Source organism: Carassius carassius, chromosome 49, assembly GCF_963082965.1.
Source record: "Carassius carassius chromosome 49, fCarCar2.1, whole genome shotgun sequence".
Taxonomy (NCBI): Eukaryota; Metazoa; Chordata; class Actinopteri; order Cypriniformes; family Cyprinidae; genus Carassius; species Carassius carassius.
In genome coordinates this window covers 7,627,280-7,651,116 of record NC_081803.1, presented here as the reverse complement: position 1 = coordinate 7,651,116, position 23,837 = coordinate 7,627,280, and the positions used below count along the sequence as shown (strand labels likewise).

Genomic DNA, 23,837 nt, shown 5'->3' with positions numbered 1-23,837 from the left:
TTAAGCTCTTCATTAAAACTAGCGTTGGGAAAAAAATTCTAATATAAGAGAAAAAAAAAGTTGTGGTGGAAATGACAAATTAACTGAGAGACACTCATAATTTAAAATGTATATGCATTATTTACACACAATACTTTTTTTAATGAAGCTATTTTTTTTAATATTATTATGGCTTTGTTTTTATTATTATCTTTAAAAAAAAAAAAAAAAGTGTATAATATCATCGTTTAAGGCTGAAGGTCTTAATTTTTCTTTTTTTCAGGCCTAAATTTGGCCTAAAATCTAATATCACTTCACCTTCCTCTAAAGAGAATGACAGTCTAGGAGTGCACTCGGGTGCAGTTAAGCTGTCTTATCGATCAGACTTGAAGTAAAAATCTATTTAATGGCTTGAAACATGATCATACACTGAAATACCAACGTAAAACTTGTGAAACATTGCCAAAAGCAGTTTTAGAGATTGAAAAGAAAAGATAAAGGTTTCAGCCAAAGGTGATAAATGGTAATGTTAATGGTGCAGATCTGAGGGCGCTCAAGTCTTCAACCCCATTGCATTACCAGTGCAAGGCTAAAACTCTCCCTACCAGGCATACAAATGAACGAGTAATTTTGCCCATAGAAGGAATTCACCTTCAAGCAAACCTCCAGCAACCAACTAAAAAAACGAAATTATCTTCTAATTCTCACTCACCCCACATACTATAGTTGAGGCAAGATTTAAGAGGGTTGCTTCTGCAGTCAAATTAAAGAACAGGGTGGTGAACTCATCGGGAAATGATTAATTAAAGTCGCACCGGTGGAGAGCCATAGACAAAAGCTCTTTTGTACAAAACAGAACGAGTTTAACGAGGAGCCTTACACCGATTGGACCTTTCTCCTCCACTGAGTTAACTATCCAATCAAATGAAGACGCTGTCTACCACTTTCTTATACTCTTTTTCACCTTTTTTAACATGCATGAAAATTATTGAGCACCTGGTTACCACTAGTTTAATGGACTTAATCACTATCCGTGTTTCTACTTAATTTCAAAGCACAAGTGAAATAGAGTAAATTCAGTAGCGTCAGGTGAATTTTGGGCATGGCATAAAACGATCCAGTGTTTCCCAGCCCTGCTCCTGGAGTTCACCCAACACTGCAGATTTGTGCCACATTTACACATAGCCGGGTATTTAGAGAAACGAATATTTCCCCCCCTCCGTTTTCAAAAATAACATCGTGCACACAACATCGTTTTCAAAAAAGTTGTCGTTTACATCAACCCGCATAAATACGCCATCGAGCGCCATCATAACTATGCCAAACCTATGGGCGGCAGTGTAGGGAGAAGGATAAAGCCATGCAAGCCAATCAGAATTCTCAAAATCGAGCAACTTCCTGTTCCTTTCAAAATAACACAGACATGGCGCGATATAATACAGCAGTTGTGTTTGCAAATGCAAACAGACCAAAAGCGTTTGCACAAACGTAAAAATGAGTACCACCTTAACAGCATCCATGATCAAACAGTAACGTTACCCAAACAAACTCTAAACATAGGGCGCTCACATGACTTTAAGCATTTTCTGGCGCATAATGTGACGTTTGAGGACCTAAAACCCCGTTTCTCCCAGTTGACACGGCAACACATAACCGGCGTTTTCAGAAATCTCCACTTTGGCCGGAGTTTTTAGAAATAATCGTTTTCAGGGATAAAAACGGCGTTTTCGTGTAAATGACAGGCCAAAACGCAGGGAAATATCTGCGTTTTCCCATCGTGTAAACGGGGCCTTGGTATGCCTCCTTAATCAAACACACCTGCTTTAACTCAGAGACTCGTTAGCAGAGAAACAAAGAGCTGAAATGGACTGGAAAACTGTCTCCGAGCAACACAGTAGACTAGAGATTTCTACAAGAATCAGTGTGTTTGAATGAATCGGTTGATTGAATGATTCAGTAGCCTGTGATATTGCGGCCTAATCTATTAAATGTAATTTACAAAACATTAAATATGCCTACCATTTAGTGTGAGTTCTGTTAGAACGGTTTTATTTATGTTTATTTGTTGTTGCGTAGGGCAGGGCATAGAAGCAACTAAGTAGGCCTATCATTCTCCTTTTTGTACATGCTTAAGTATTAATTCAATACATGATTTAAAATATAACCTAAGTTATAAAACAGACCAGAGGTTGGCTGAAATCACATGATTTGGAGAGTTTGATACAAGCGGCAACTTGCAAACACGGACATGTGGAATGAATGAGAGGGCCTACATTTTTAATTGTAATTCCTCTATGATCTTACAAAATAAAAATAGCATGCTAGGTACAAGATAGTAGTTTTTACCTACTGTTTGGTAGTGGTCATAATATTCAAAACGAATTGTAGCTAATAATTATTTTAATCACCATTAATGAACAAACTATAAAAATAAGTTAATAATAATGATTATTCTTTTCCTAAAGCCTATCAAAAAAAAAAATGCACAGTAGGCTATAACCCTAACATTTATTGTAAATAATTACAAAACTATAACATTATAAAGTGAACATCGCTTCTTGTGTGAATCTTTTGATAACGCTGAATTTACTGAATGAAAAAAAAAAGACAAATCAGTCAAAATCTGATTTTTATTCATATCCGATTGGAATCCAATCGAAGTGACACCATCTGATCCACCTCTCTCTCTCTCTCTCTCTCTCTCTCTCTCTCTCGTCCCATCCTCTGTCATAAAACATCGAGCGGCATATTCTTCTGTTCTGCTGTATTCAAGGATCCCTCCGCAGAGTTTTATTTTTTTTGTCATCGAAACAGACATCCTGAACGTTAGGCTATGCAGGTAAGATGCTGTTCCTGAGAAGGCAAAGAAAATATAAGAATCTATGTTAGTGGTCCATTATTTGGTCTCCAACTGATAAAAGGTTGTTGTTTATAGCCTACTATAAACAGAAATTACGTGCTCGGGTAACTTTCTATTTGAGTTGTTTTTACCTGCTTTCTAAAATTGTCTTCAGTCACCCTTTCTAATGAATTTGAAATCAGTGGAATCTGTGTGTGTGTGTGTGTGTGTGAGAGAGAGAGAGAGAGAGAGAGAGATTTAAAGTGTATTAAAATTGTGTTAAGAGGAGCCCTCTGCCATTTTCATCAACAAAGTTTGGTGGATAGTGACTTTTATAAAAGTAATTATTATGTAACACTGTGCCTCCTTTAGACTTTAGAACAGCCTGTGTCAGGAATTTGATATCATGCCTTTCATGTCCTTTGGGTAACGTAATATAACAGGATTTGGAGGAAAGCGGGAAAAGGGCCAGAAATAAATATTTCAATTTCTATAACAAATTACTAATGGTATTTCAGTAAGTTTCTTAGGCCAGACAACATCAAAGTGAGAGGACTGTAAAGGAATTCTGGGAAATGTTAGCCACGTTTGCTTTTAATATTTCACATTATTGCTATGAATATTCCCACCAATATGGTGATATTTATACTGTAGTTGCATACACAAATACTCTGTTATCCACTTAAACATAGATGTGCCAGACAAGAAAACAGCATAGACTCAGATGACCAAATGACTGTTGTTTTTAATTGATACTTTGATAGTTTAAAACAGGGCTGTTCAGTTCCATTCCTGGAGAGCCACAAGTCAATCAAGGTTTTCAGGATTGCTTGATTATTGCATGGAGATGTGTTTGATTCGGAGATTAGGGTTAGAGTTAAACTCTGTGAGTTGTTATCCTCCAGGAATAGAAATGAATAGCCCTGATTTAAAGCTTGCCATCCATTGAAGAATTTGTTCTCCTGGAACACCCTGGAACCAGTATTTGGTGAGTTAGTGGAGATATTTTCTTCTCTTGGTTTTGAAGATTGTTTCAAAATGAGAAACCAGAGGTATGTTTACAGTTTGAAATCATTTTTTACTGTTATTTTAAAAAATCCAGCTCAAATGCACAAAATATATTTTTTGGAAATGAGCCAGATTTGTGTTTCCTATGTTGACATAAGTATACATTTTATAATTGGTTCATCTTGGTCAACTCCATGGAATCCTTGTCTATTTTATCATTGTAGTTAACAGACAAAGGAAGAGGAGGAAGGAAATTGGGTTCTTCTTTGGTTCCTGAAAAATTAGATGCAGCTTGCACTTGGGGTGCCTCTGTTTCTAAACTGATGTAATGTTGCATCTCTTGATTCAGTAAACATTTCGCCAAATTCTAGATGAGAACATTTCTTAATCTGTCTTGAGAAACACCCGAGGTACAAGTTACCCACAGGCAACATAATTGGATCGGCAGCGAACAAGTGGACTGATTGTCTGTCACTGTTGGGATTTAGACTGTGAACGTGTGCACATTTTTAAGATGTCAGAATGAAGATTTTTGGCATTGTGGACCCCAGGGCTCATGAACTGCGAAATAAAAATTCTCTTGATCTTTTCGTATATAAGAGGTCATTGTACTGTTAAAAACATCCTGCAAGTTTCAGAACTCAAAACTTTCTCTTTAGTCTAAAAATTGCTTATACTGTATCTAGCAAAACTACAGGTTGTGCAATATGCCACTTTATGATGTAATAGTGTGGCTAAACCCGAATTCTCAGAAGTTCAACATCTGCTTCTACATTGCTGCCTGTTTAGCCCCGCTCAGCGATTCACGCATAGTGTAAACAACAGGTTAAAGACTGATCTGAAGACAACAAAACACTGTGCAGAGGCAAGTTGTGGGAAAACACAGTCTTTGCATTGCCTTCCTTCTGGTCCCAACATTAGGAAAGAGTGGATGAACTATTTTTTAATGAAGAATCAAGCCCGCGTTAGTAAGAACTTGGTCTTTTGTTCACTTCTTTTTATTGCAGATTTGTTTACAAACAAGGTACAATTCGACACAGAATTTTAAAAAAAATTTAACTAAAAGATGCAGTGTGGACTGTATCTGATCAGACAGTAATGAAAATGATGATGGTTTTTTATGTAAAAATCTAAACATTATAAGTGGACCACAGAGATCAGTACAAAATAATAAAAAAGACAGTTCTGTCCACTTTAACCATGGAGAAGTTCGATCCCTCTTCAAGGGGGAGATCCCAGAAGATCCAAGAACACCTGGGGAGCCACCATCAGACAACCAGATGCTGTCTGTCACAGCAGCTGAAGAAAAAAGGACTCTGTAAGGCCATTGACCCAGGTGGCATCCCTGGCTGGATTCTGAAAGGACGTTTGACCCAGCTGACTGATGTTCTTACAGACATCTTTAACATCTTAACATAACAATATAGTTCAAAACTGACACCATTATCCCTGTGCCAAAGAAATCATCAATAACCTGCCTTAATGACTGTCCCTCTTTGGCACTCACACTAATAGTCATGAAATGCTTTGAGCGATTGGTCATGACTCATACCAAAACCTGTAAGGACTCCTTACAGTTTGCTTACAGACACAACCATTCCACTGTGCATTCAACACTCTGCAACTGGATCCTGGACTTCTTGACTGACAGAACTCTGGCAGTAGTGGTTTGCGACAATAAATTGCACTCTTTCACATCTTAATCACCGGTGCCCCTCAGGGCTGTGTTCTCAGCCGCATACTGTCAGTGTTGGGAAGGTTACTTTGGAAATGTAATAGGTTACAGATTACAAGTTACCCTATTTAAAATGTAATAGTAGTGTAACTTTTTTAATTACTTTAATAAAGTAATGTAACTAATTACTTTTGAGTACATTTTGATTACTTTTATAAATTTCTAATGAATGTTAATTTGCAACAGTTAATCATCTTCAACCATTTTACACCATGCAGGTTTAACCTTACAGTAGAGCTCAATACTGTCAGACTTTCATCATTCTTCATCACCTGAATTAAGATGATCACATTTGAACACATCCACCACACAATCAGACTTTAGTAGTGCCTTTTACTTAGAGATTGATCTGAAGTTCAAAGCAGATTTAAAATCAAAAGAAATAGTTTATAGATACTGTTTTTGAAACCAAATCTTTGCATAACTACAGGCATCTAACTGCATCTAACAATGGTTTGGGGCAAAATAGTTAATAAAAAAATAAAAGCATATACATCAACTCAAATACGGTTATCTAATAAGCATGTGTCCTATTTTGTGTACTAAACTCCTGAAACATTGGTGTATTTTTGAAACACTGCTGTCTCTTTGTATATGATATGATGATAGTTTCTCAAAATAAGTAAAAAATGCTCATGAAGTGACTGTTCTAGAGATTAATTTCCATGAGGGGCGGACTGGGAAAAAAAATAGGCTGGGAAATCTCACACTCATACACCCACAACCCATTCTGTTACATGGACAACCCTATTTTGTGTATGGACCTGACATGAAAAAGATTTGAATCCTTAGGTTGGGGGACTTGCAACGTAATTAAGAGTTCTCTCCTGAACTGCACCTTCACTTCCATTATCCATCCATCTCTCTCATGACTTTAATACTGAAGATTTTTATTTGACTTTTACCATGTTTTGTAAGTGCAATTTTGTTTTTTTGGCAAATGAATTACCACTTGTATTTATTTTTACTACAAATTCCATAGTTAAACCACGGTTAGTGCCATACCATAGGCATTAATTTTCCTAAAGGTTGTGTTTTTGTATGCACTAGCTCCCCCTAAACCTATGATAAAATATGATGATTTGTCTGCTAACTTACTACTGTAACATTACAAAAGATAATAATGACGTCGTTTATACAGTATTTTGAGTGATTGCGAGCAATGTGCTGCTGCTGCTTGACTAAGTAAACAAAGACAAAACTACATTAGCATATTTACAGATGAAACTGACCTGCACCTGAAACCCTGAACAGAAGTGTCGCTTCTCTGCTCCAGCTGTGCGCTTACACATCTCACTCCGGTCTCTCTCTCTCTCGCATTGATTACTCGGAGTCTGATCCAAACCGTTCGGCGGAGGTGCAGAGAACGCGCGAGCCCAACCATTGTCAGTCACGACTAACCGATTCATGATTTATTAGAGATTTAATTATCGAATGGCGGATTCGGAAATAATCGCTTTAGTATATTCGGCCTGCAATTATACAATAACAATATTAAAGTAGAGGGCCAAATCGTCTGCCAGGCCACCGGGAATAGTCCCGGTTCTCCCGATGTCCAGTCAGCGCCTGATTTCCACAGACACGCAGAATGTGCAGGATTCATATTCAGTCTTTTTGCGGCTTAATATTAACAGACATCAGTCCATATCGGGTTTTGATTCAAGTGTACTGACCTACTTTTGATTTATTCGTCCAAAATGTGGCATATTTCGTCCGCGTTATAGGCTGAATTCCATTTTTATGACTGGATTCTACGAATGTGTTTTCCGCTTCTCGAAGATTATGGGCCATATGTCTTAGTGCAATTTGGGAAAGAAATAAACTGTATTTGGATGTGTGTAAATATTCAAATGTAATCCTCTTTGTAATCGTTACAATTTTCATAAGTAACTGTAATTTAATTACTCATTTTTTCTTAGTAACTGTAACTGATTACTGTTACATTTATTTTGTAATTAAATTACGTAACGCCGTTACATGTAACTAGTTACTCCCCAACACTGCATACTGTTTAAGCTACACACTCATGACTGTGTTGACCAATCAAAACAATCAACATCATCAAGTTTGCTGGTGACACAATTGGTGGGCTTTATCACACACAACAACAAGACAGTGTACAGAACGTGTGAGAAGACACAGTCTATCTCTTTTCATCAGCAAGACAAAAGAGAGTATTGTTGACACAGGAGTCCCCTGCAACTCATCTCTCTCTTTGCACATCAGTGGCGAACTTGGTTGGGAATCACTGATCTAGAATTATGGAATAATTTCAGAAAGCACTGTTCTGAAATCTGCTCGGATAGTGCTGCTCTAGAATAATTTCAGATAGCATTGCTCTGAAGTCTGCTCATCTAGTATCGCTCTATAATCTTCTCAGATAGTGCTTCTCTGAAGTCTGCTCAGCTGGCTTCACTCTACAATTAGCTCAGTGCTGCTCTAGAATAATTTCAGATAGCACTGTTCTAAAGTCTGTTCAGATAGTTTTTCTCTAGAACCTGTTGGATAATGCTGCTCTAGAATAATTTCAATGATGCTCTAAAGTCTGCTTGACTTTCAAGATCTTTTCAGATAGTGATGCTCTAAAATAGACTCAGAGCTGTTAAACTCTTACTCAACGTGTGTTGGTTCTCAAGCCTGCTCAACTAGTAGTGCACTTTTTTCTAATCGAGTGCAATTCATTTTTCTGTAAAGCACCCTGACCACAATGAATAAAATGTGTTAAAAATAAACTTGTTTTGCCTTGCTTTGGTTATTTGCTCTGTTGTGATTTCCTGTGTTGTCACATTGTTGTGTACTCGCTCCAACAGCAGTTTAATGTATTGAAAGATCAGAGGTAGAGGTAAAGACAAATGGATAGAGCCGATTAAAGTTTGTAAAGGCAACAATATATCTACAATCTTTATAGGCAAGAATCACCATCACTCTCACCAAAATAACGTTTATGTCATGCTGCTCTGTTTTCACTTGTACCAGTGCAGTGCCACTGACGCAGCTACTTTGGAGTTCTTGTGGGGATATCAAGGACTGTTTATGTTGAAGGTGCCCTACGTGGTTGTTTGGGACAGGTTGAGCAGTCACAGTGGTCAAGCCAGAGATTTATTGGAGCCTGCTATGTTGACATTGCCTACCGTACATGATATACTCGACTGACTCACTATAGTCATGTCAGTAATGCAGCAGGTGCCAAGGTCTGTAGGTGACCACATGACAGTGCATCCCAAAAACACACATGCCCACATGATATCGAGCACTGTTATCAACTAGATCCCAGTAAAACACACAAATACAGTCAGGAAAGAAACAAACTTGCCCTCTACAGTGAATTTTCTGGTGTGATTATGCTGTCAGGGCAGATGTGTAGTAAAGTTAATTTAGTACTTGTAGGTACTGTATGTACAACTCTGAAATATTTAAATTCTGTGTATTTTTGGAGAATTACAAATGTTCTTTGTACTTCTCTCAATGAGTAATACAAATTATCTTTCATGGCAGTATTTAACACATGCAGACCCTCAAAAATGATGTTTTATAATAAAATAAAATATAAAATAAAACTGTTGTTTTATTGATGCTGTTTTTTAGGGAGGTTGAATTATTTAGCAATGCTGTAAATGTTCAGAGCAAAGCTCACTGTCTTTTCATATACAAATAAGAACAAGAAAATAAGTAAGGGGCCTCACAGGATTCCTCATGCCATTCAAGATGAACAACACTTTGCACATGCAAGCAAATTCTCACAGATATGTGCATTTCCATGAGGACGAGTGCATTTTTGAAAGCGTGTTAAATATTTTTTTTTAAAGTTGCCGTTCCTTAGAAACTTTCCTCACACCTACGTTTATATTTTTACTCATTTTATCTCCCATATCTCTTTGAGCACATCTCTCTCACCTTACTCATCTTTGATGTGTTTGTAATTTCTGTGTTGCTGATAGTAGAACTGTCTGTGGGTGGCTGGGGAACATTGTAACATGTCTCCAGTTGCAACACCTTTAGTTTAACCAATTAAAAATTAATTACAGGGGTAAAATCCCCACAATCCTAACATGACAATGGAAGTTGTTGGAATCTGTTTAAAATATAAAGAATTTAGGTTTGAGGTGAGAAAGAAAAATTTTACATTGAGTTCAAAATTGGATTTTTGATGAAAATTGGATCATGTTAATGAATGTAAAATGATAGAACTGGTATAATCAGAATCGGCTTCTCCAGTTTAATTTGATATGTAACATCCGCAAGATATTTCTATGTACATGTTTTAAACTAAAAATAAAATGTCTAAGCAGACAGTGAGTGTTGTTACAAAAGGACATTCAAAGACATGGTATTCTGTGTGAACTACTTGACTTGCTTTTCAGTTCTGTGCTTTTTTTTTATGTGTTTTCTCATTGTCTTTGTCCCCCAGGCAGACGGACAGAAGGGCTTCGATGGAGGTCTGCTGCCTGATGCCAACAGGCGGGACAGGGACCCCAGCGGGCAGAAGGAAAACCACGGGAAGTGGCAGAAGCCGCACATCTCCCGCAAGTCCCTCATGAAATGTTGTCTGGTCAAATGGATCATCGCCAGTGCGGCGCCCCAGGGCCCAAGTATGATTCCTAAAAAACCCATGTGTGCCAGCCATGATCCAGATGGAGGAGTGGAGGGAACAAATTACAGAGTAGAGGTTTAAAATAGCATTCATAAAATTGTATACAGGCCTTTTAGAAATCTACTGTATATAGTATGTACTTGCTTCTGCCATCATTTTTTTTAAAGTGAAAAGACTTTATTGTTGTTTTTATGTGTGCTTGGCTCATATGTATAGCATCATTTAAATCAAGACATGACTTGAAGGTAGCATATGCTTCACTCCGAGTTTTTCAATTCATGCTCCCTACTCAGTGGTGGACAAAAAGCAGCTCCAAGCGGTCCTGAACTAATAAAAAAACACAGGCTTTAAAAAACACTCCATTATAGTTTCCGATTGTGCTGTTAACACAAGCAAGCAATACAAAGAGTGAAATGCTCTTCAGCTGTTATATCCTATATCAGTACTTGGGGACCAGTTGAATTAGACTAAATATACAGTATACTGTTTAGTAATTTGATTGGTAAAGCAGCATTCTATGAGTGCTTATATTTTAGTCCAACACCGCTGTTTTCCGCTGTATTTTTCACTTGTCCTTTTTTGTAGTTGTTGATGTTGCAGAAATACAGTCATTAGTGGTGGGTTTCATTCATTCACTGATTCATTTAAAAATGTGGATTCATTCAGGAATGAAATGAGTGACTGTCTCACTGAATCATTCCGAAAGTGTGTCTAAACCAAAAACAATCAATTCTGCTATGATTGTCATCAACAAAATGTTATAAAACTCACACACATTATTATATATTTTCTTTTCTGGGAAAAAAAAATAATTAAAGTAGTCACAAGTAATTTATTTTATTCTTTAATTAATAGGTTTAACAAAGCAAAAACCGTTTCTATTTTGATAAATTTCAATAAGTGATTTAATTCTGTGAAGCAAAGCTGAATTTTCAGCATCATTACTCCAGTCTACAGTGTCACATGATCCTCCAGAAATTATTCTTTATTTAAAACACTGTTTATTATTAACAGTGTTTAAAAACATGCTTCATATTTGGTGGAAACCATGATACATTTTTCATGATTCTTTGATGAATAGAAAGTTTTGAAAAACAACATGTATTTGAAATAAGAGATCTTCTGTAACATTATACATGTCTTTTGTTGTCATTTTTGAATAATTTAATGGATACTAAACTGTATATACGTACCACATAGTGTGTACTATCTAACAAAGGGCTTCTGCTGCTTAAGGCGCAACACTGCCTGACTAAATACTCAACCTGATGTCATATTTTCCTCTTCTTATAGCATCGCTCTCTCCCTCCTCTATTTTTTCTTTCATTATTTTTCACTGACCCTCCCACATTTGCCTCTTTCACAATAATATTCTGATGTTAGTTAATTATCTCTCTGTAATAACTGAGAGATGTTTTAGTGTGTGTTATATGCAGAGTTTGTCCTGCATTTAATATATAACCTGTGTCAGACCGCTCAGGGATCATGTGAGGGGACAACGTGTGTCTGAGCTGCAAAATCCAGTGTAAATAATTGACAGAGCACTTCTGTGTGTGCAGACAGTGAGTAATGTAGCTTATGTGTGCACTTACATCTGCAGGGCTGAGTCCCCAGTTCACTTTCATCCCTCCATCCCATCAGCATTTCTTGAGTCATCTAGTTTTCTTTTTCTATATTCAGACAAGCCTTTGGCTCTTGCCTGGGCTCTCTTTATAAAAAAAAATAATAATCAGACTGATTTTCTTAATGTCATTTACAGTCTGTTTATATGCATTTACAATAAGAAATGTGTAAATTATTAAGTTTTTGGTTCATTTTTTTAGAGGCTTCCTGGACCAATGACCAAAATAACATACATGCTTCACCAGACAGCCTCAAAAAGTTTGCCTTTGGGCAAGTGAAATGAAGTGTGACCGGTTGTTAAAATCAGGTTGTTTATCAATTACTTTCTCATTGCTTAAACCTTTAATTTAAAGAGGAGCATGAAGTGCTTTTTGTGAGCCCAGCATTTAGGATAGCACAGGGCTATAAGCAGTGAGGAGCGCTACTTCTAAAAACTAAATAAGCACAAAAATGTTCCATTTAAATGCTGGGACATGAATAATTAGAAATGAACTTAATATAATTAGCAGTTGAACCTAGAGGTTATCCATTTAGGTTAAACTAATATTACATCATTTGAAATATTAATTCTGATTGGTCTTTACTAATGAGGGAAGTCTTGTTCTTGCGCTCTCAGACAAAAATATGCAAAAATACCTTTAGGGGTACAATAGCAGTGCAACAGTAGAACAAATACTATATACCACTAAGAAGAACGCTACCTGATTTTATAGAAATTATAATATTTTGTTTTTGAAGAACTGGCAAAAACGAAACTGTGGCTCAGAAAAGAAAGAGCTGAATAGATCAGAGCAAAAAGCCGGGACAGAATCCCAAGTAGTCAAAGTCCAGCTGAGCTCCACTGACTTCAGTTGTTTCTCTCTGTACTTTGTAGTGTGAGCCCAACAGATGGCAGTATGCCTTTGAAGATGGCAAATGTGAACTGGAGAGCCTTCATGAATACAATTACCTTAGGCTATGAGTGTAGTGAAATGCTATATAAACTAGTGTACACTTTGTAACTAGTAAAAATCCAACCTCTCTGTACATGATTATGTCAGTAGTTGAACAAAGTTAGTGTCATTCCCTTCTGTCACATGTATGTTCTCTTTATTGTTTGATTTTTGTCTTCAGTGCCTTGGTTGACATAGTTTCCCAGTGTGTGCGTGTGATAACTGTATTTAGTTCAACTGTTGTCTGTTAACCTATTACGAAATAACAAAATAACAACATGGGAAACATGGGACTATAAAAAAATAGGCTATTAGTATTCATTTGGTTTACTTTTTTTATAGTCCCATGTTTCCTGTCTTCCTGTCCCATGTTCTCTTGTCTTATGTCGTGTTTTGGAAGCCTGTTTCTCTGTATTCTTTGTATAAGTTAGATTAAAGACCATTTTCTTTGTTATTTCGTCTTGGTGAGATATGATTGGCGACACTCTGTGACAGAAGAATGGACCAAAACTGTTTTATTTTATAGCATTTTCTTTTGTTTGTGTATATCCTCCGTCACCATGGCCCTTCCTGCCGTCCTGTCTGGAGGAGATGGATGACTCCCTGGAAATTCACACCGGGGACTTCATCGAATTGGCGAACCTGATGCACTACTCAGCCCGCTCGCTCTGTGTGTATTACCTCTCGAGGCTCAGTGAACGGCCCTGAGCAAAGCTGTCAGGGAGTGGTCCTCAACATGATTTCGCTGCATGTGTGAAGTAGGTACTGGTAAACAACAACTAGGCATTCACCATCAGGCTCTCTGAGCCTCCAAACTCCCCTCCATCTAACCCAGCACCCAGTCAGCCTACACCCTAGCCAGAACCCTCTGGTCCCACCCAGCTCTGAATCTCCTACGTCTCCTGTGTCTTGGTTCCTCCTAAATCCTGCTCTCCAGTGTTCCCACCCAGCTTCCCTCTCCTGCTTCCTCTCCTAAAAAACAGGCAGTTCCTCAGCTCTGCCTCCGCTGGCCAGGCCTCAGCTCACCCTCAGTCAGTGCCATTCGGGCTTTTTGACTCACCTCAGGCCTACCAGTCTTCTGCTTCTGATTTCTCCATATTTTCATAGATATCTCGGATTTCTATTATTTAGAGTCTCATTTTAAATCCCACAGCAGTGACACTTCTGTAGTGCAACATTCCATGATGCAATACCCTGACACTTCTTACGGAATGTAGGAAATGTGATTTATTAATGCAATATTACTTGACAACCACAGAGAAATGCTGACAGTATTATCAGATTAAGGAAGAATCCATTAAGTAATAATTACAGGCAAACTAAGAACCCAAGTTGTCTATAAATAATGCCTCATGTTTGATGTAAAGACTATAATGCTGTTTCAGCAACAAGGCTATTAAATTAAGAGCTGCTTTGAGTTTTAATCACTTATATGGAGACAATCCCCAGAGATAATATTCACCCTCATGTATACTATAAAGTCTGTAATGCATTGCTTATGAAAAAAAAAAAAAAACATGCACAGCTATTTCCAAATTACACAAAAAGAATCCTTAAGTTGCGTGTTATATGAAATTCTACCATTTAAACTTTTGGGATGTCAGTAAGAATTTTTTTTAATGCTATTATTCATTAAGAAGTTTAATTAAATGCAGTTTAAAAAAAATGTTTTATCAAATAATGATGTAAAAAATATATCACAATATCCATTAAAAATTTCAGTTCAGTTAAGTTCAATTGTTTTCAAAATTTATAGTAATAACTGTTTTTTTTTTAATGACAAATCAGTATATTAGACTGATTTCTGAAGGATCACGTGACACTGAAGACTGGGGTAATGATGCTGAAAATTCAGCTTCACATTACAGAAATAAATTACGTTTGAAAATATATTCAAATAGAAAACAGATATTTTAAAGTGTAATAATATTTTACAATGTTACTGTTTTTTACTGTATTTTTTGTCAAATAAATGCAGAACTTTAGAACAGATTTAGTGAATTTTAGCCTGCTTTTAGTGCCACAAAATATATAGTTTCCCAGCTTTCTTATATCAGCCCTCGTACTTGTCTTGCATAAATGTCATAGAATTCTTGTTTGTTTTTTAACTTAATGCAGACAGAGATTTAAGAGGAAGTTGAGAGTGTTTTGAAGTTAGTTTCTGGCACATCCCAAGGCATGTATTGATTTTCCCCTGACTCTCTGATGCCTGTGCCCGGTTTAAACTCATGCATTAATAAGTACAAACTCATCAGCAGTCATCTTTCCCCTCCTGCACTCAGGCTGAATGATAGGTAAAGTTTTCCATGTTATTAGTGAATGGTATATCTTCCTTAAGTATAAATTCTTATGTATTATTCTCATATTAATAGAAACAAGGGCTTCCAGTTGATTAAAATGGACAAAATATAATAGAGGTCGAAGTAGTTTTATATATATATATATATATATATATATATATATATATATATATATAATTTTATTAAAATATATCGCTGACTTGCAGTGCATTTCACAGTCAAGTTTCTCCATCTGTCTGAGGTAGCATCTCAAGGCATGAATGTCACTTTTGTGTTTTTTTTACAACATTCAAAGTTCACTCTGCTCCTTAATTTGAACAGGCATGAAGCTTTTGGTTTCATGTATCTAGACAGCTGATGAGAGGCATAGTCAAGAATTCACATTAAAACAAATGTAAAATAGTCAAAAGTGTCCTTCAGCTAGTGCATAAAAACTTAAGAGCATGTGATCAAGCAGACTGAGGCAGTAATGTCATGATGCTCTATGGATGTTTTAATAGTTATTGTACAGTAGATGCTGAAGATAGACATTATTAGGCAAGTTTAATTTTAGATGGTCTAGCCGGTCCACCAATATTTTGATGAATGTAATGACAAAGTGACTTATCAAATGATTAAAATGTACTTTTTTATAGTTTGTTTGCTTGCTATATGTCAATGTTATTTATTTAATTTGATTTAATTTGTAAATGAATTTATTTATTGATTGATTGATGTCATTTTTTATTTTATTTAAATAATTATTTTATTTTAAATAATAATTTTTTTATTTTTCTATTTTACTATATTTTACAGTATTTCTCAATAAATTCTTTAAATTATGTATTTTATATATTAAATAGATTTTTATTTACTTTATATATATTACTCTATAGATGTCTACTTTTGACAAACCACTACAACTTCATAATAACTCTCATTAAACCAGATATTATTAGATGGTGCTTTGGAATACTTGATCCTGAATCTTGATTCTGGCAACCAATTTTCCTATATCTCTACTAGCATCATGTATCTTATATCACTGCGTGGTCTCTTTTCTTCTCACATAATAAAATAAGTTAAACTGAAATTAATATTTCATATTGCTTCTGTATATCATATTTCATTTATTTATTTGGAAAGTAGCCATGTAATAAGTGGGATAATGTACAGTCAGCCTGTCATTATCACAAAAGAAAACCCTTTTAAAGGCCTTTTACAGCTATCCAAGACCCCTCTTGTATATCCAGGTATATTAATAAATTCTGTAGTTTTGTATCATGCAAATAAATGAAGAATGCACCAGTTCAACTGCATCTAAACATACATTATGGCTGGCTCATCATTGTGTGTTATTGCTAGAGAGATGGAGAGGGAAGAGGGAGTGTCTGCGTCTTGAGATCGGACTCTTTCGGTACTCTGTAAGGAATATATAGACTGAAGAGGACCATGACACACTAGTCCGTGGAGACCAAAGCCGCAGGACGTTCCCGTACGCTTGATTTTGTTACAGACAAACATGGATGAGGAAGTGAAGGAATTTATAAGTTGTTGACTTTATTTAAATGTTTACTTTATTTTAAATGATCCGTGGTGCCAGCATCACTGTACGGTTTACATTTGTGGTTTGTTTATAGCTTAATGCACCAGGAATTCAGAATTGTTCCGGGAATGAGCTCTGCAGACATTAAGAACTTGTCTTCTCATCAAACAAGATGAGTTGCTTTTCCTAAAATCGTTTATCTAGCATGACCTCTTGACCTTTGTCAGTTTTCCTGAAGGAATCGCATAGCTGATCGCAGTTAGCTCTCATTGCAATGGCTATTCAGGGCATGGAGCTGTTTGCAGTTGCTGTAGTGATTCTAATGTTTATAATGGTGCTCAAACAGTTTGGCATGACGGAGGCACTGTCGCTGGATGGTAAGAACCACCGTATGGTTTTGATGTTGGCCCTAGTTTACAGTAAAAAGTGTCAATTATTCCAATATGCTGATTTGCTGCTCATTTCTTAAACTTTTATATATTTTCAGGATTCTTTTATGAATAGAAAGTTCAAAAGAACAGCATTTGAAATGGAAATCCTTTATGATTTAAATTGAATGTGACTATTTGCAATATATGCACACTTTACACTAGTCAGGTAACTTAAAAAATGTGCTGCATGTGGAAACGGATCTAAATTAACTGAAAAATCTGAAAAAGTACAAGGTGGTAACAACTTCACATAATCTAAGAAGAATACAGCAGCTATATTCAGAATATGAGCCAATGCATACATTTAATATAATTTTGCAGTTGTGGTACAGTCCAGCTAATGTTTGTTTTTTTTGCATCGCTTTCTCTTTATTTCTCTCTTATTTCTGTTTTCTTTTAATCTCTTCCCTGTTTATGTTCTCGTATGCCTCATAGATGGCGAGTAGATGTCAGATAACTGGTGGGTTGCAGGTTATCTATAAGGTTGTGGGGGGAAACGAAGCTAAAATACAAACAAACATATTTCAGCAAATTCAGTTTCAGTTAATTGCATTTGATATCAATTCTTATTAATATACTCTTAACATGTAAATGTCCCAAAACAATACATTCATGTCCTACTTTAGCAAGTGTAGGTCTTTTTTTTACAAGAGTGACAGATTTCAGTGTTTTATTTTAAGGGCATTTTTATATGTCAACCGATTTTGGTGCTTAGTCTTGGGTCGCCACTTGACATCCAATTAAAATTCTGTGCCCTGAAGCAAAACCAGTTGAGAATCAGTGATATCGATCCATCCTGGTCCCAGCTCCTCAGCTCCTCTATTTTTATCATCCTCTTTTCAACCCAAATGTGTGGCTGTTCTTTCACCTGTACTCTGTGCTTTATCTGTTTCCTCCTTTTCTGTCCTGTCCTTAGTGCAGCCCAACTGATTTCAGTCACTCCCCTCCTCCACGGCCCTCCTCTCCCCTCTCTTCCTCTTCCTCATCCTCATGCTCTCTCTCTGACAGACAGCAGAGGTGGAAAGAGTACAAAAATATTCTACTCAAGTAAAAGTACCATTACATTAATGAAATTTTACTTAAGTACAAGTAAAAGTACCAGTCTAAAAATCAACTCAAGTAAAAGTAAAAAGTAGCTCATTTAAAATTTACTCAGAGTAAAAATTACTTAGTTACATTTTAACAGTGGGAGGGAGTCAAAAATGGGACAGGCCAAGGGTGTCAAACTCAGTTCCTGGTGGGCCACAGTCCTGCACAGTTTAGATATAACCCTAATTAAACACACCTGATCCAGCTAATCTAATCATTTAGGTTTATTTGAAAACTACATGATATGTGTGCTGGAGCAGGGTTAGAACTAAACTTTGACACCCCTGGGATAGGCCTATTAATCTCAAACTAGTTGTTTTTAATTAAAGGAATCAGTTATTTAGAATAATAAAACATTTGGGCTGTTACCAGGCAAATCAGTATCAACAAACTCATCTTTTAATGCAGAGGAAATGCAGAAGATTCATTGGAAGTGGCATTTAGATGTATTACACTAGTGCAGGACAAGAATGCATTTAACCTGCAGTTACAAATGCATGAATAATGTTTTGATATACAAAACATAAAATGTTGAATACTCATTTGAAATTATAAGAAATTAATTATTTAAAAAAATCAAAATATACTTTAAATGTGATATTAAAATGGCCAGTATGTGTCAGCAAGTCACTGTTAATAAGTGAGTCATTGCGATTGAACCGAATCATTTAAACGGTTGATTCATTCAGGAACGAAACACTGTCACGTTGCTCAGAGACGCAAAACTGTGCTTTGGTGGCTGTGTTTGGAATTATTTTCTGTTTTAGAAATAGAGCTAAAAAAGGCAATATGGTGTCTAAAACGCAAGTCTCTTAATTAACTTGTTTACTGAACTGTTATATATATATGTATGTATGTATATATTCATGATGATTTTTGGAGGAAAAGACGGCATTCTTTGTGTGATTTTGATTTAATGTATGAAATTATATAAATATGTGAATTTTCTGCCCCTATATCTTCAATTTTGTGATCATTCTAAACATAGGCGCCGATTTATGTTTTTCTCCGTGGGTGCTCAAGGGCGCAAGCCATTTAAAAAATTAAAAAATAGACTAGGCTATTAAAAAAATATTGCATTTCAGAACCTTAGGCTAATGGACAGCGGCCGATACAAACACACACAACAGCGTCACTTCTCAAAAATACAAACAGGATTGGAGATGAAAAGTTTAACTGACACGTAACCGCTAATGCGTTCAGCTTCTTGGGAAATTAATGTTTTGTAAATATTGATTAAAAGACTATTGCGAAAGGACAGCGTTTCCATTAACCGATTGTTGCGACTAAAATAATGAGTTTCTGGGAATGTCTACCTCATTTATGTTTCGAGGTTTCTTTTGATAGTGGCATGGCTTTTCTTTGAGGTTTCGAATCCATTATTCATATAGGCTAAAAAAATATTTTTTTTATTTTATGTATTTAACAAAGAACTTGTATTCTGTCCAAAAGTAGGCTACTTTTGTGTCCATTAGTTTTTCCTCTTTTAAACCGTATATAGTCCTATACTTGAGCAGAAAAATGTTCCCATTTAAACCCTGTTACGAACTTTAAGGAGTCTAGGGAATGTACCGTAACATTTACATATTAACGTACTGCTGGGTATGAAATGAGGTGGAAGAACATGACAGACAAAACTTTGAAAGAGAAAAAATACTGGACGTTTATTCACAAAAAGCCAAAGCCACTAGATCCAGTAAAATAATGTCGATATATCAATATTAATAGGTTTGGCTTTTTTTATAACAAATCTGTCCATTTTAGTCTGATTAATGATTAGTGATTACGGAAAGCATTAAATGATTACATACTCGCACGGCACTGTATAGTGGGGGATGGGACGTTTTCAGAAACGCTGTGATTGGTGGATAGGATATGGAACATGCATGCGACTGGTTATGTCACTGTCACTGACAACAACATAACCAATCACAGTGTGGCAGACGCTTCATAGCGCCAACTGCAATGTTTAATTTTAAATAAATGTAGCCTACTGGCAGTCTGGCACTGGCACACGTGGGTGCTCATTTTCCGTGGGTGTTCGGTATTTTCCGTGGGTGCTCCACGGTATCGGCGCCTATGATTCTAAATGCATTTTAGGAGACTGAATCACACAGTGAAAGAACGCACTATAAGCGCGCACATCATTAAAACAAAAAATATGATATTATCGCAGATGATATATATAGCACACTCCTCACCACTGTCTTTTTGGCTAATTTGTGCAAAACCTCTTGCTAAAATGTCAAAGCTTCATTTTAACCACCAATGCAACGATGCAATTATTTAGCTTACCTCTACATTCTTGCGAAGGGTTGATGTCTTGTCGAGATTTTATAAGCTGCTAGTTTGGTCTTCCTAAGCAAGTACAGCTTACACTGCATAATAGAGCATACATATGGCCAGGGGTTCACTTCATTTCCTTCGAGTTCAACTTCAGAATATGACGGGGTTTCGTTTTCAGCGGTGTCTGCACCACTAACGCCTGTTTTGACCGTCTGAATCTCTCTTGTGATTTTAGCGCCAGTTTGCCCTCCTGCCCATTATTTACTGACGTAGTTTCCAGGGAGCGATTTTTTTTTTGTTTTTTTTTTTTTACTCAGTAATTAATGTGTTTTAAAATGTAGCGAAGTACAATACTTTAAACAAAATATACTTAAGTAAAAGTAAAATTACAGATTTAAAAAAATACTTTAAAAAGTATTAGTACACAAAAAAGCTACTCAATTACAGTAACGCGAGTAAATGTAATTCGTTACTTTCCACCTCTGGACAGCACTGACAGGGATCTGGAGTTGTCCATGGTGCGACATCAGCCCAAGGGCTTGGAGCAGCTCCAGGCTCAGACTAAGTTCACTAGGAAGGAGCTGCAGTCGCTCTACAGAGGCTTCAAAAACGTAAGACCCCTTAAGAAGCACAAGTTTGTCACAAGTGAAATTTCCATATTATGCTAGGTTAGGATATTAGGGTCATCTTATGTTTCTTAATAGGAGTGTCCCAGTGGATTGGTGGATGAGGAGACGTTTAAATCAATCTATTCCCAGTTCTTCCCTCAAGGAGGTAAAGTGATTATCACATTTCTGACTCTTATTTGGTGGATCTCGATTAGTGTGGATATAATCTTGGTTCAAGTAGCCTACATTATGTTAGTGGGACGTGCCAGGCATCTACAGGAGAATTTCTGCACTATAGCTCTAAAGGAATAGCATTCATTAAAATTATCTCACTCATTCATTCATTAGTTTATGTATTTATTTATTTAATTGTTTGTTTATTTAATTTGTAATTGTTGTTGTTTTCTTGTTTTAATTTATCAATGCATTTAACTTTATTTTTAACACTAAAATAGTTTTAAATGGTTTAATTAGGTGTTTTATATATATATATATATATATATATATATATATATATATATATATATTACTCAGCATTTTTTTGTGACTTGACTCTTATTATAAAATCTATAAAAGTTGTTATAAAGAATGAGTAGGTGTGTCCAATTTTTAGAAATAAAATCCAAATATTAAGAATAGAGTTAATCACTTCTTTTTTCTAGATGCAACCACATACGCACACTTCCTTTTCAATGCTTTCGACATGGACCGACATGGTTCTATACGTTTTGAGGTAAGGAACATTATTACAAATTTCAAGCAATTTAAAAAATAATAATAATTTGAAAGACTGCAGCTCCATGTTATGTTACTTTATTCAAGTCAAATTTTTATATTGATGTAAATCAACAGATTAGCAAAAATATCAGTCTGCTAGATTTATATCAGAGGAACAAAAAGGAGGTTAATTATAACTATTATTTTTAAACTTCCATCTTTGGGTTCAATATCAACATAACATGTGTTAGTCCAACAGGCAATCACAACTGACAATGTTAAATTTAGTTTTGTTCTTTAATCAGTTGTGTGTTTTGGCAGGACTTTGTAATCGGCCTGTCTGTTCTGCTTCGAGGTTCTGTGACAGAGAAACTGAGGTGGGCCTTTAACCTTTATGATATTAATAAAGATGGCACCATCACCAGAGAGGTACAAAACACCAGTGTTAACATTGTTAGATTAGTACAAATATGCATTTGGCATTGTTACCGCAATTAACATTCACTTTCTACAGGAAATGCTGGCTATTATGAAGTCCATCTATGACATGATGGGCAGGTACACCTTTCCTTATGTAAGAGACGCTGCTGCATTTGAACACGTGGAGAAATTCTTCCAGGTAACAAACGTTTAACAATCCCATAGAAATGATGTCAGTCAGCCATGATCATCGCTGACCTCTGAAAAAATATTTGTTACAGAAAATGGACCGAAACCGAGATGGTGTTGTAACCATCGATGAGTTCATAGAGACCTGCCAGAAGGTAGGTCAGATGTAAAGAAGTCATAATAAAACTTTCTAAATGTTTTGACATGAAAGAGTTCATATTTAGCCTTAGTCTCAAGTCGCTGGGGTATATTTGTAGCAATAGCCAAAAATACATTGTATGGGTCAAAGTTACAGATTTTTCTTTTATGCCAAAAATCATTAGGATATTAAGTAAAGATCATGTTCCATGAAGATATTTTGTACATTTCCTACCATAAATACCATATACCATACAACTTAATTTTTGATTAGTAATATGCATTGCTAAGAACTAAATTTGGACAACTTTAAAGGCGATTTTCTCAATATTTTGATTTTTTTTTTACCCTCAGATTCCAAATATTGTCCTATCTTAACAAACCATACATCAATGGAAAGCTTGTTTCTTCAGCTTTCAGATGATATATAAATCTCAATTACGAAAAATTGACCCTTATGACTTATGGTTTTGTGGTCAAGGGTCACATTTATCAAAAACCAAGCAACAAAAACAACAAATTCTAAAATACTTTTAAAATTGTTAACACAGGGCCAGCAACAATCCTTTTTTTTTTTCTTCTTCTTTTTTTTTTGTAAAAGGATGGAAAATGGGTATGAAATACTAAATTCTACAGAAATACAGAAATAAACAGCCTGATAAAAAAGTAATTGTGAAATGGTTATGAAATAATCAATTCTGAGTTGTTTTGGCACAAAAAAATCTTGACTAACAACCAGAAACAAAATACCCCTTTAAATCTTTTGTTTTGAAGCCATGTCTAGAAGTATCTGTGGTTGTTCAACATGCTTAGACAAAAGCATCAGAGTTAATGTCAGAGAAATGTCAACACTGGACTGATTTATGTTGAAACAGATGCTCTCACTGTCAGTGTGTGACAGCCAGACATTGTCTAAACTCTCTCTAACATGAAGCTGTCAGCAACAATCTGCGACTGACGCTTTTTCTTCCTCTGCTGTTTTATTAGGACAAGGACATTATGAGCTCCATGCAGCTGTTTGAGAATGTCATCTAGAGCGCCGCGTGAAGTGCAGAATGATCCTCTGGCTCTTTTTCCACATCGACTCTCAGCATCACTCCGTTAGTCCTCAAGCACTCCACAGGGACTCTCTAGAAACTCTGGTGTTTTGTACCTAGGCCTTGCACATCATCTATAGCATGTGAATGAATATTTTGATTGATTGCATTGAATGCTTTAACAACAAGATGTGAGCCGTCTGAGTGTCTCAATTGAACCTTAAGCATTCAAGACAGGTTGTAAATGCTCATTTGTATATATGTAGATAAATCTGCGCTCTTAAAACTGGTTGATTTCTGCCTAGATGAATTAACTTTTGCATGTTTGCCTGCTTTTTTTTCAAAGAAATAAAGGCATCTGTGAATGACTCCATGATGTGTAGATGTCTG

General features: G+C 36.0%; 1 protein-coding gene across 3 annotated transcripts; it reads left to right on the top strand.

The window, feature by feature from the left end:
* The first annotated feature begins 2,709 nt into the window (after positions 1-2,709).
* Positions 2,710-23,820, top strand: LOC132132511 (calsenilin-like). Of its 3 annotated transcripts, XM_059544911.1 has the most exons (10): positions 2,717-2,818; positions 9,970-10,150; positions 13,299-13,469; positions 20,829-20,949; positions 21,043-21,112; positions 21,609-21,679; positions 21,985-22,092; positions 22,178-22,282; positions 22,365-22,427; positions 23,398-23,820. In XM_059544911.1, the coding sequence occupies exons 4-10, from the start codon at positions 20,854-20,856 to the stop codon at positions 23,443-23,445; spliced, it is 561 nt and encodes a 186-aa protein (XP_059400894.1). In that variant the 5' UTR covers positions 2,717-2,818; positions 9,970-10,150; positions 13,299-13,469; positions 20,829-20,853; the 3' UTR covers positions 23,446-23,820. The 3 variants fall into 3 exon arrangements, with proteins under 3 accessions (XP_059400895.1, XP_059400894.1, XP_059400896.1); XM_059544912.1 differs by lacking the exon at positions 13,299-13,469 and having other exon boundaries at positions 2,710-2,818; positions 9,970-10,152; positions 20,824-20,949; XM_059544913.1 differs by lacking the exons at positions 2,717-2,818; positions 9,970-10,150; positions 13,299-13,469 and adding exons at positions 16,118-16,898; positions 19,224-19,235.
* The last annotated feature ends 17 nt before the right edge of the window (positions 23,821-23,837 follow it).

Bases quoted from the DNA above. Each gene is read 5' to 3' on its own strand.
- LOC132132511 (XM_059544912.1), top strand. The intron at 21,680-21,984 runs GTAAGGAACATT...GTGTTTTGGCAG, and splicing joins ATGGTTCTATACGTTTTGAG to GACTTTGTAATCGGCCTGTC. The intron at 22,283-22,364 runs GTAACAAACGTT...TATTTGTTACAG, and splicing joins ACGTGGAGAAATTCTTCCAG to AAAATGGACCGAAACCGAGA.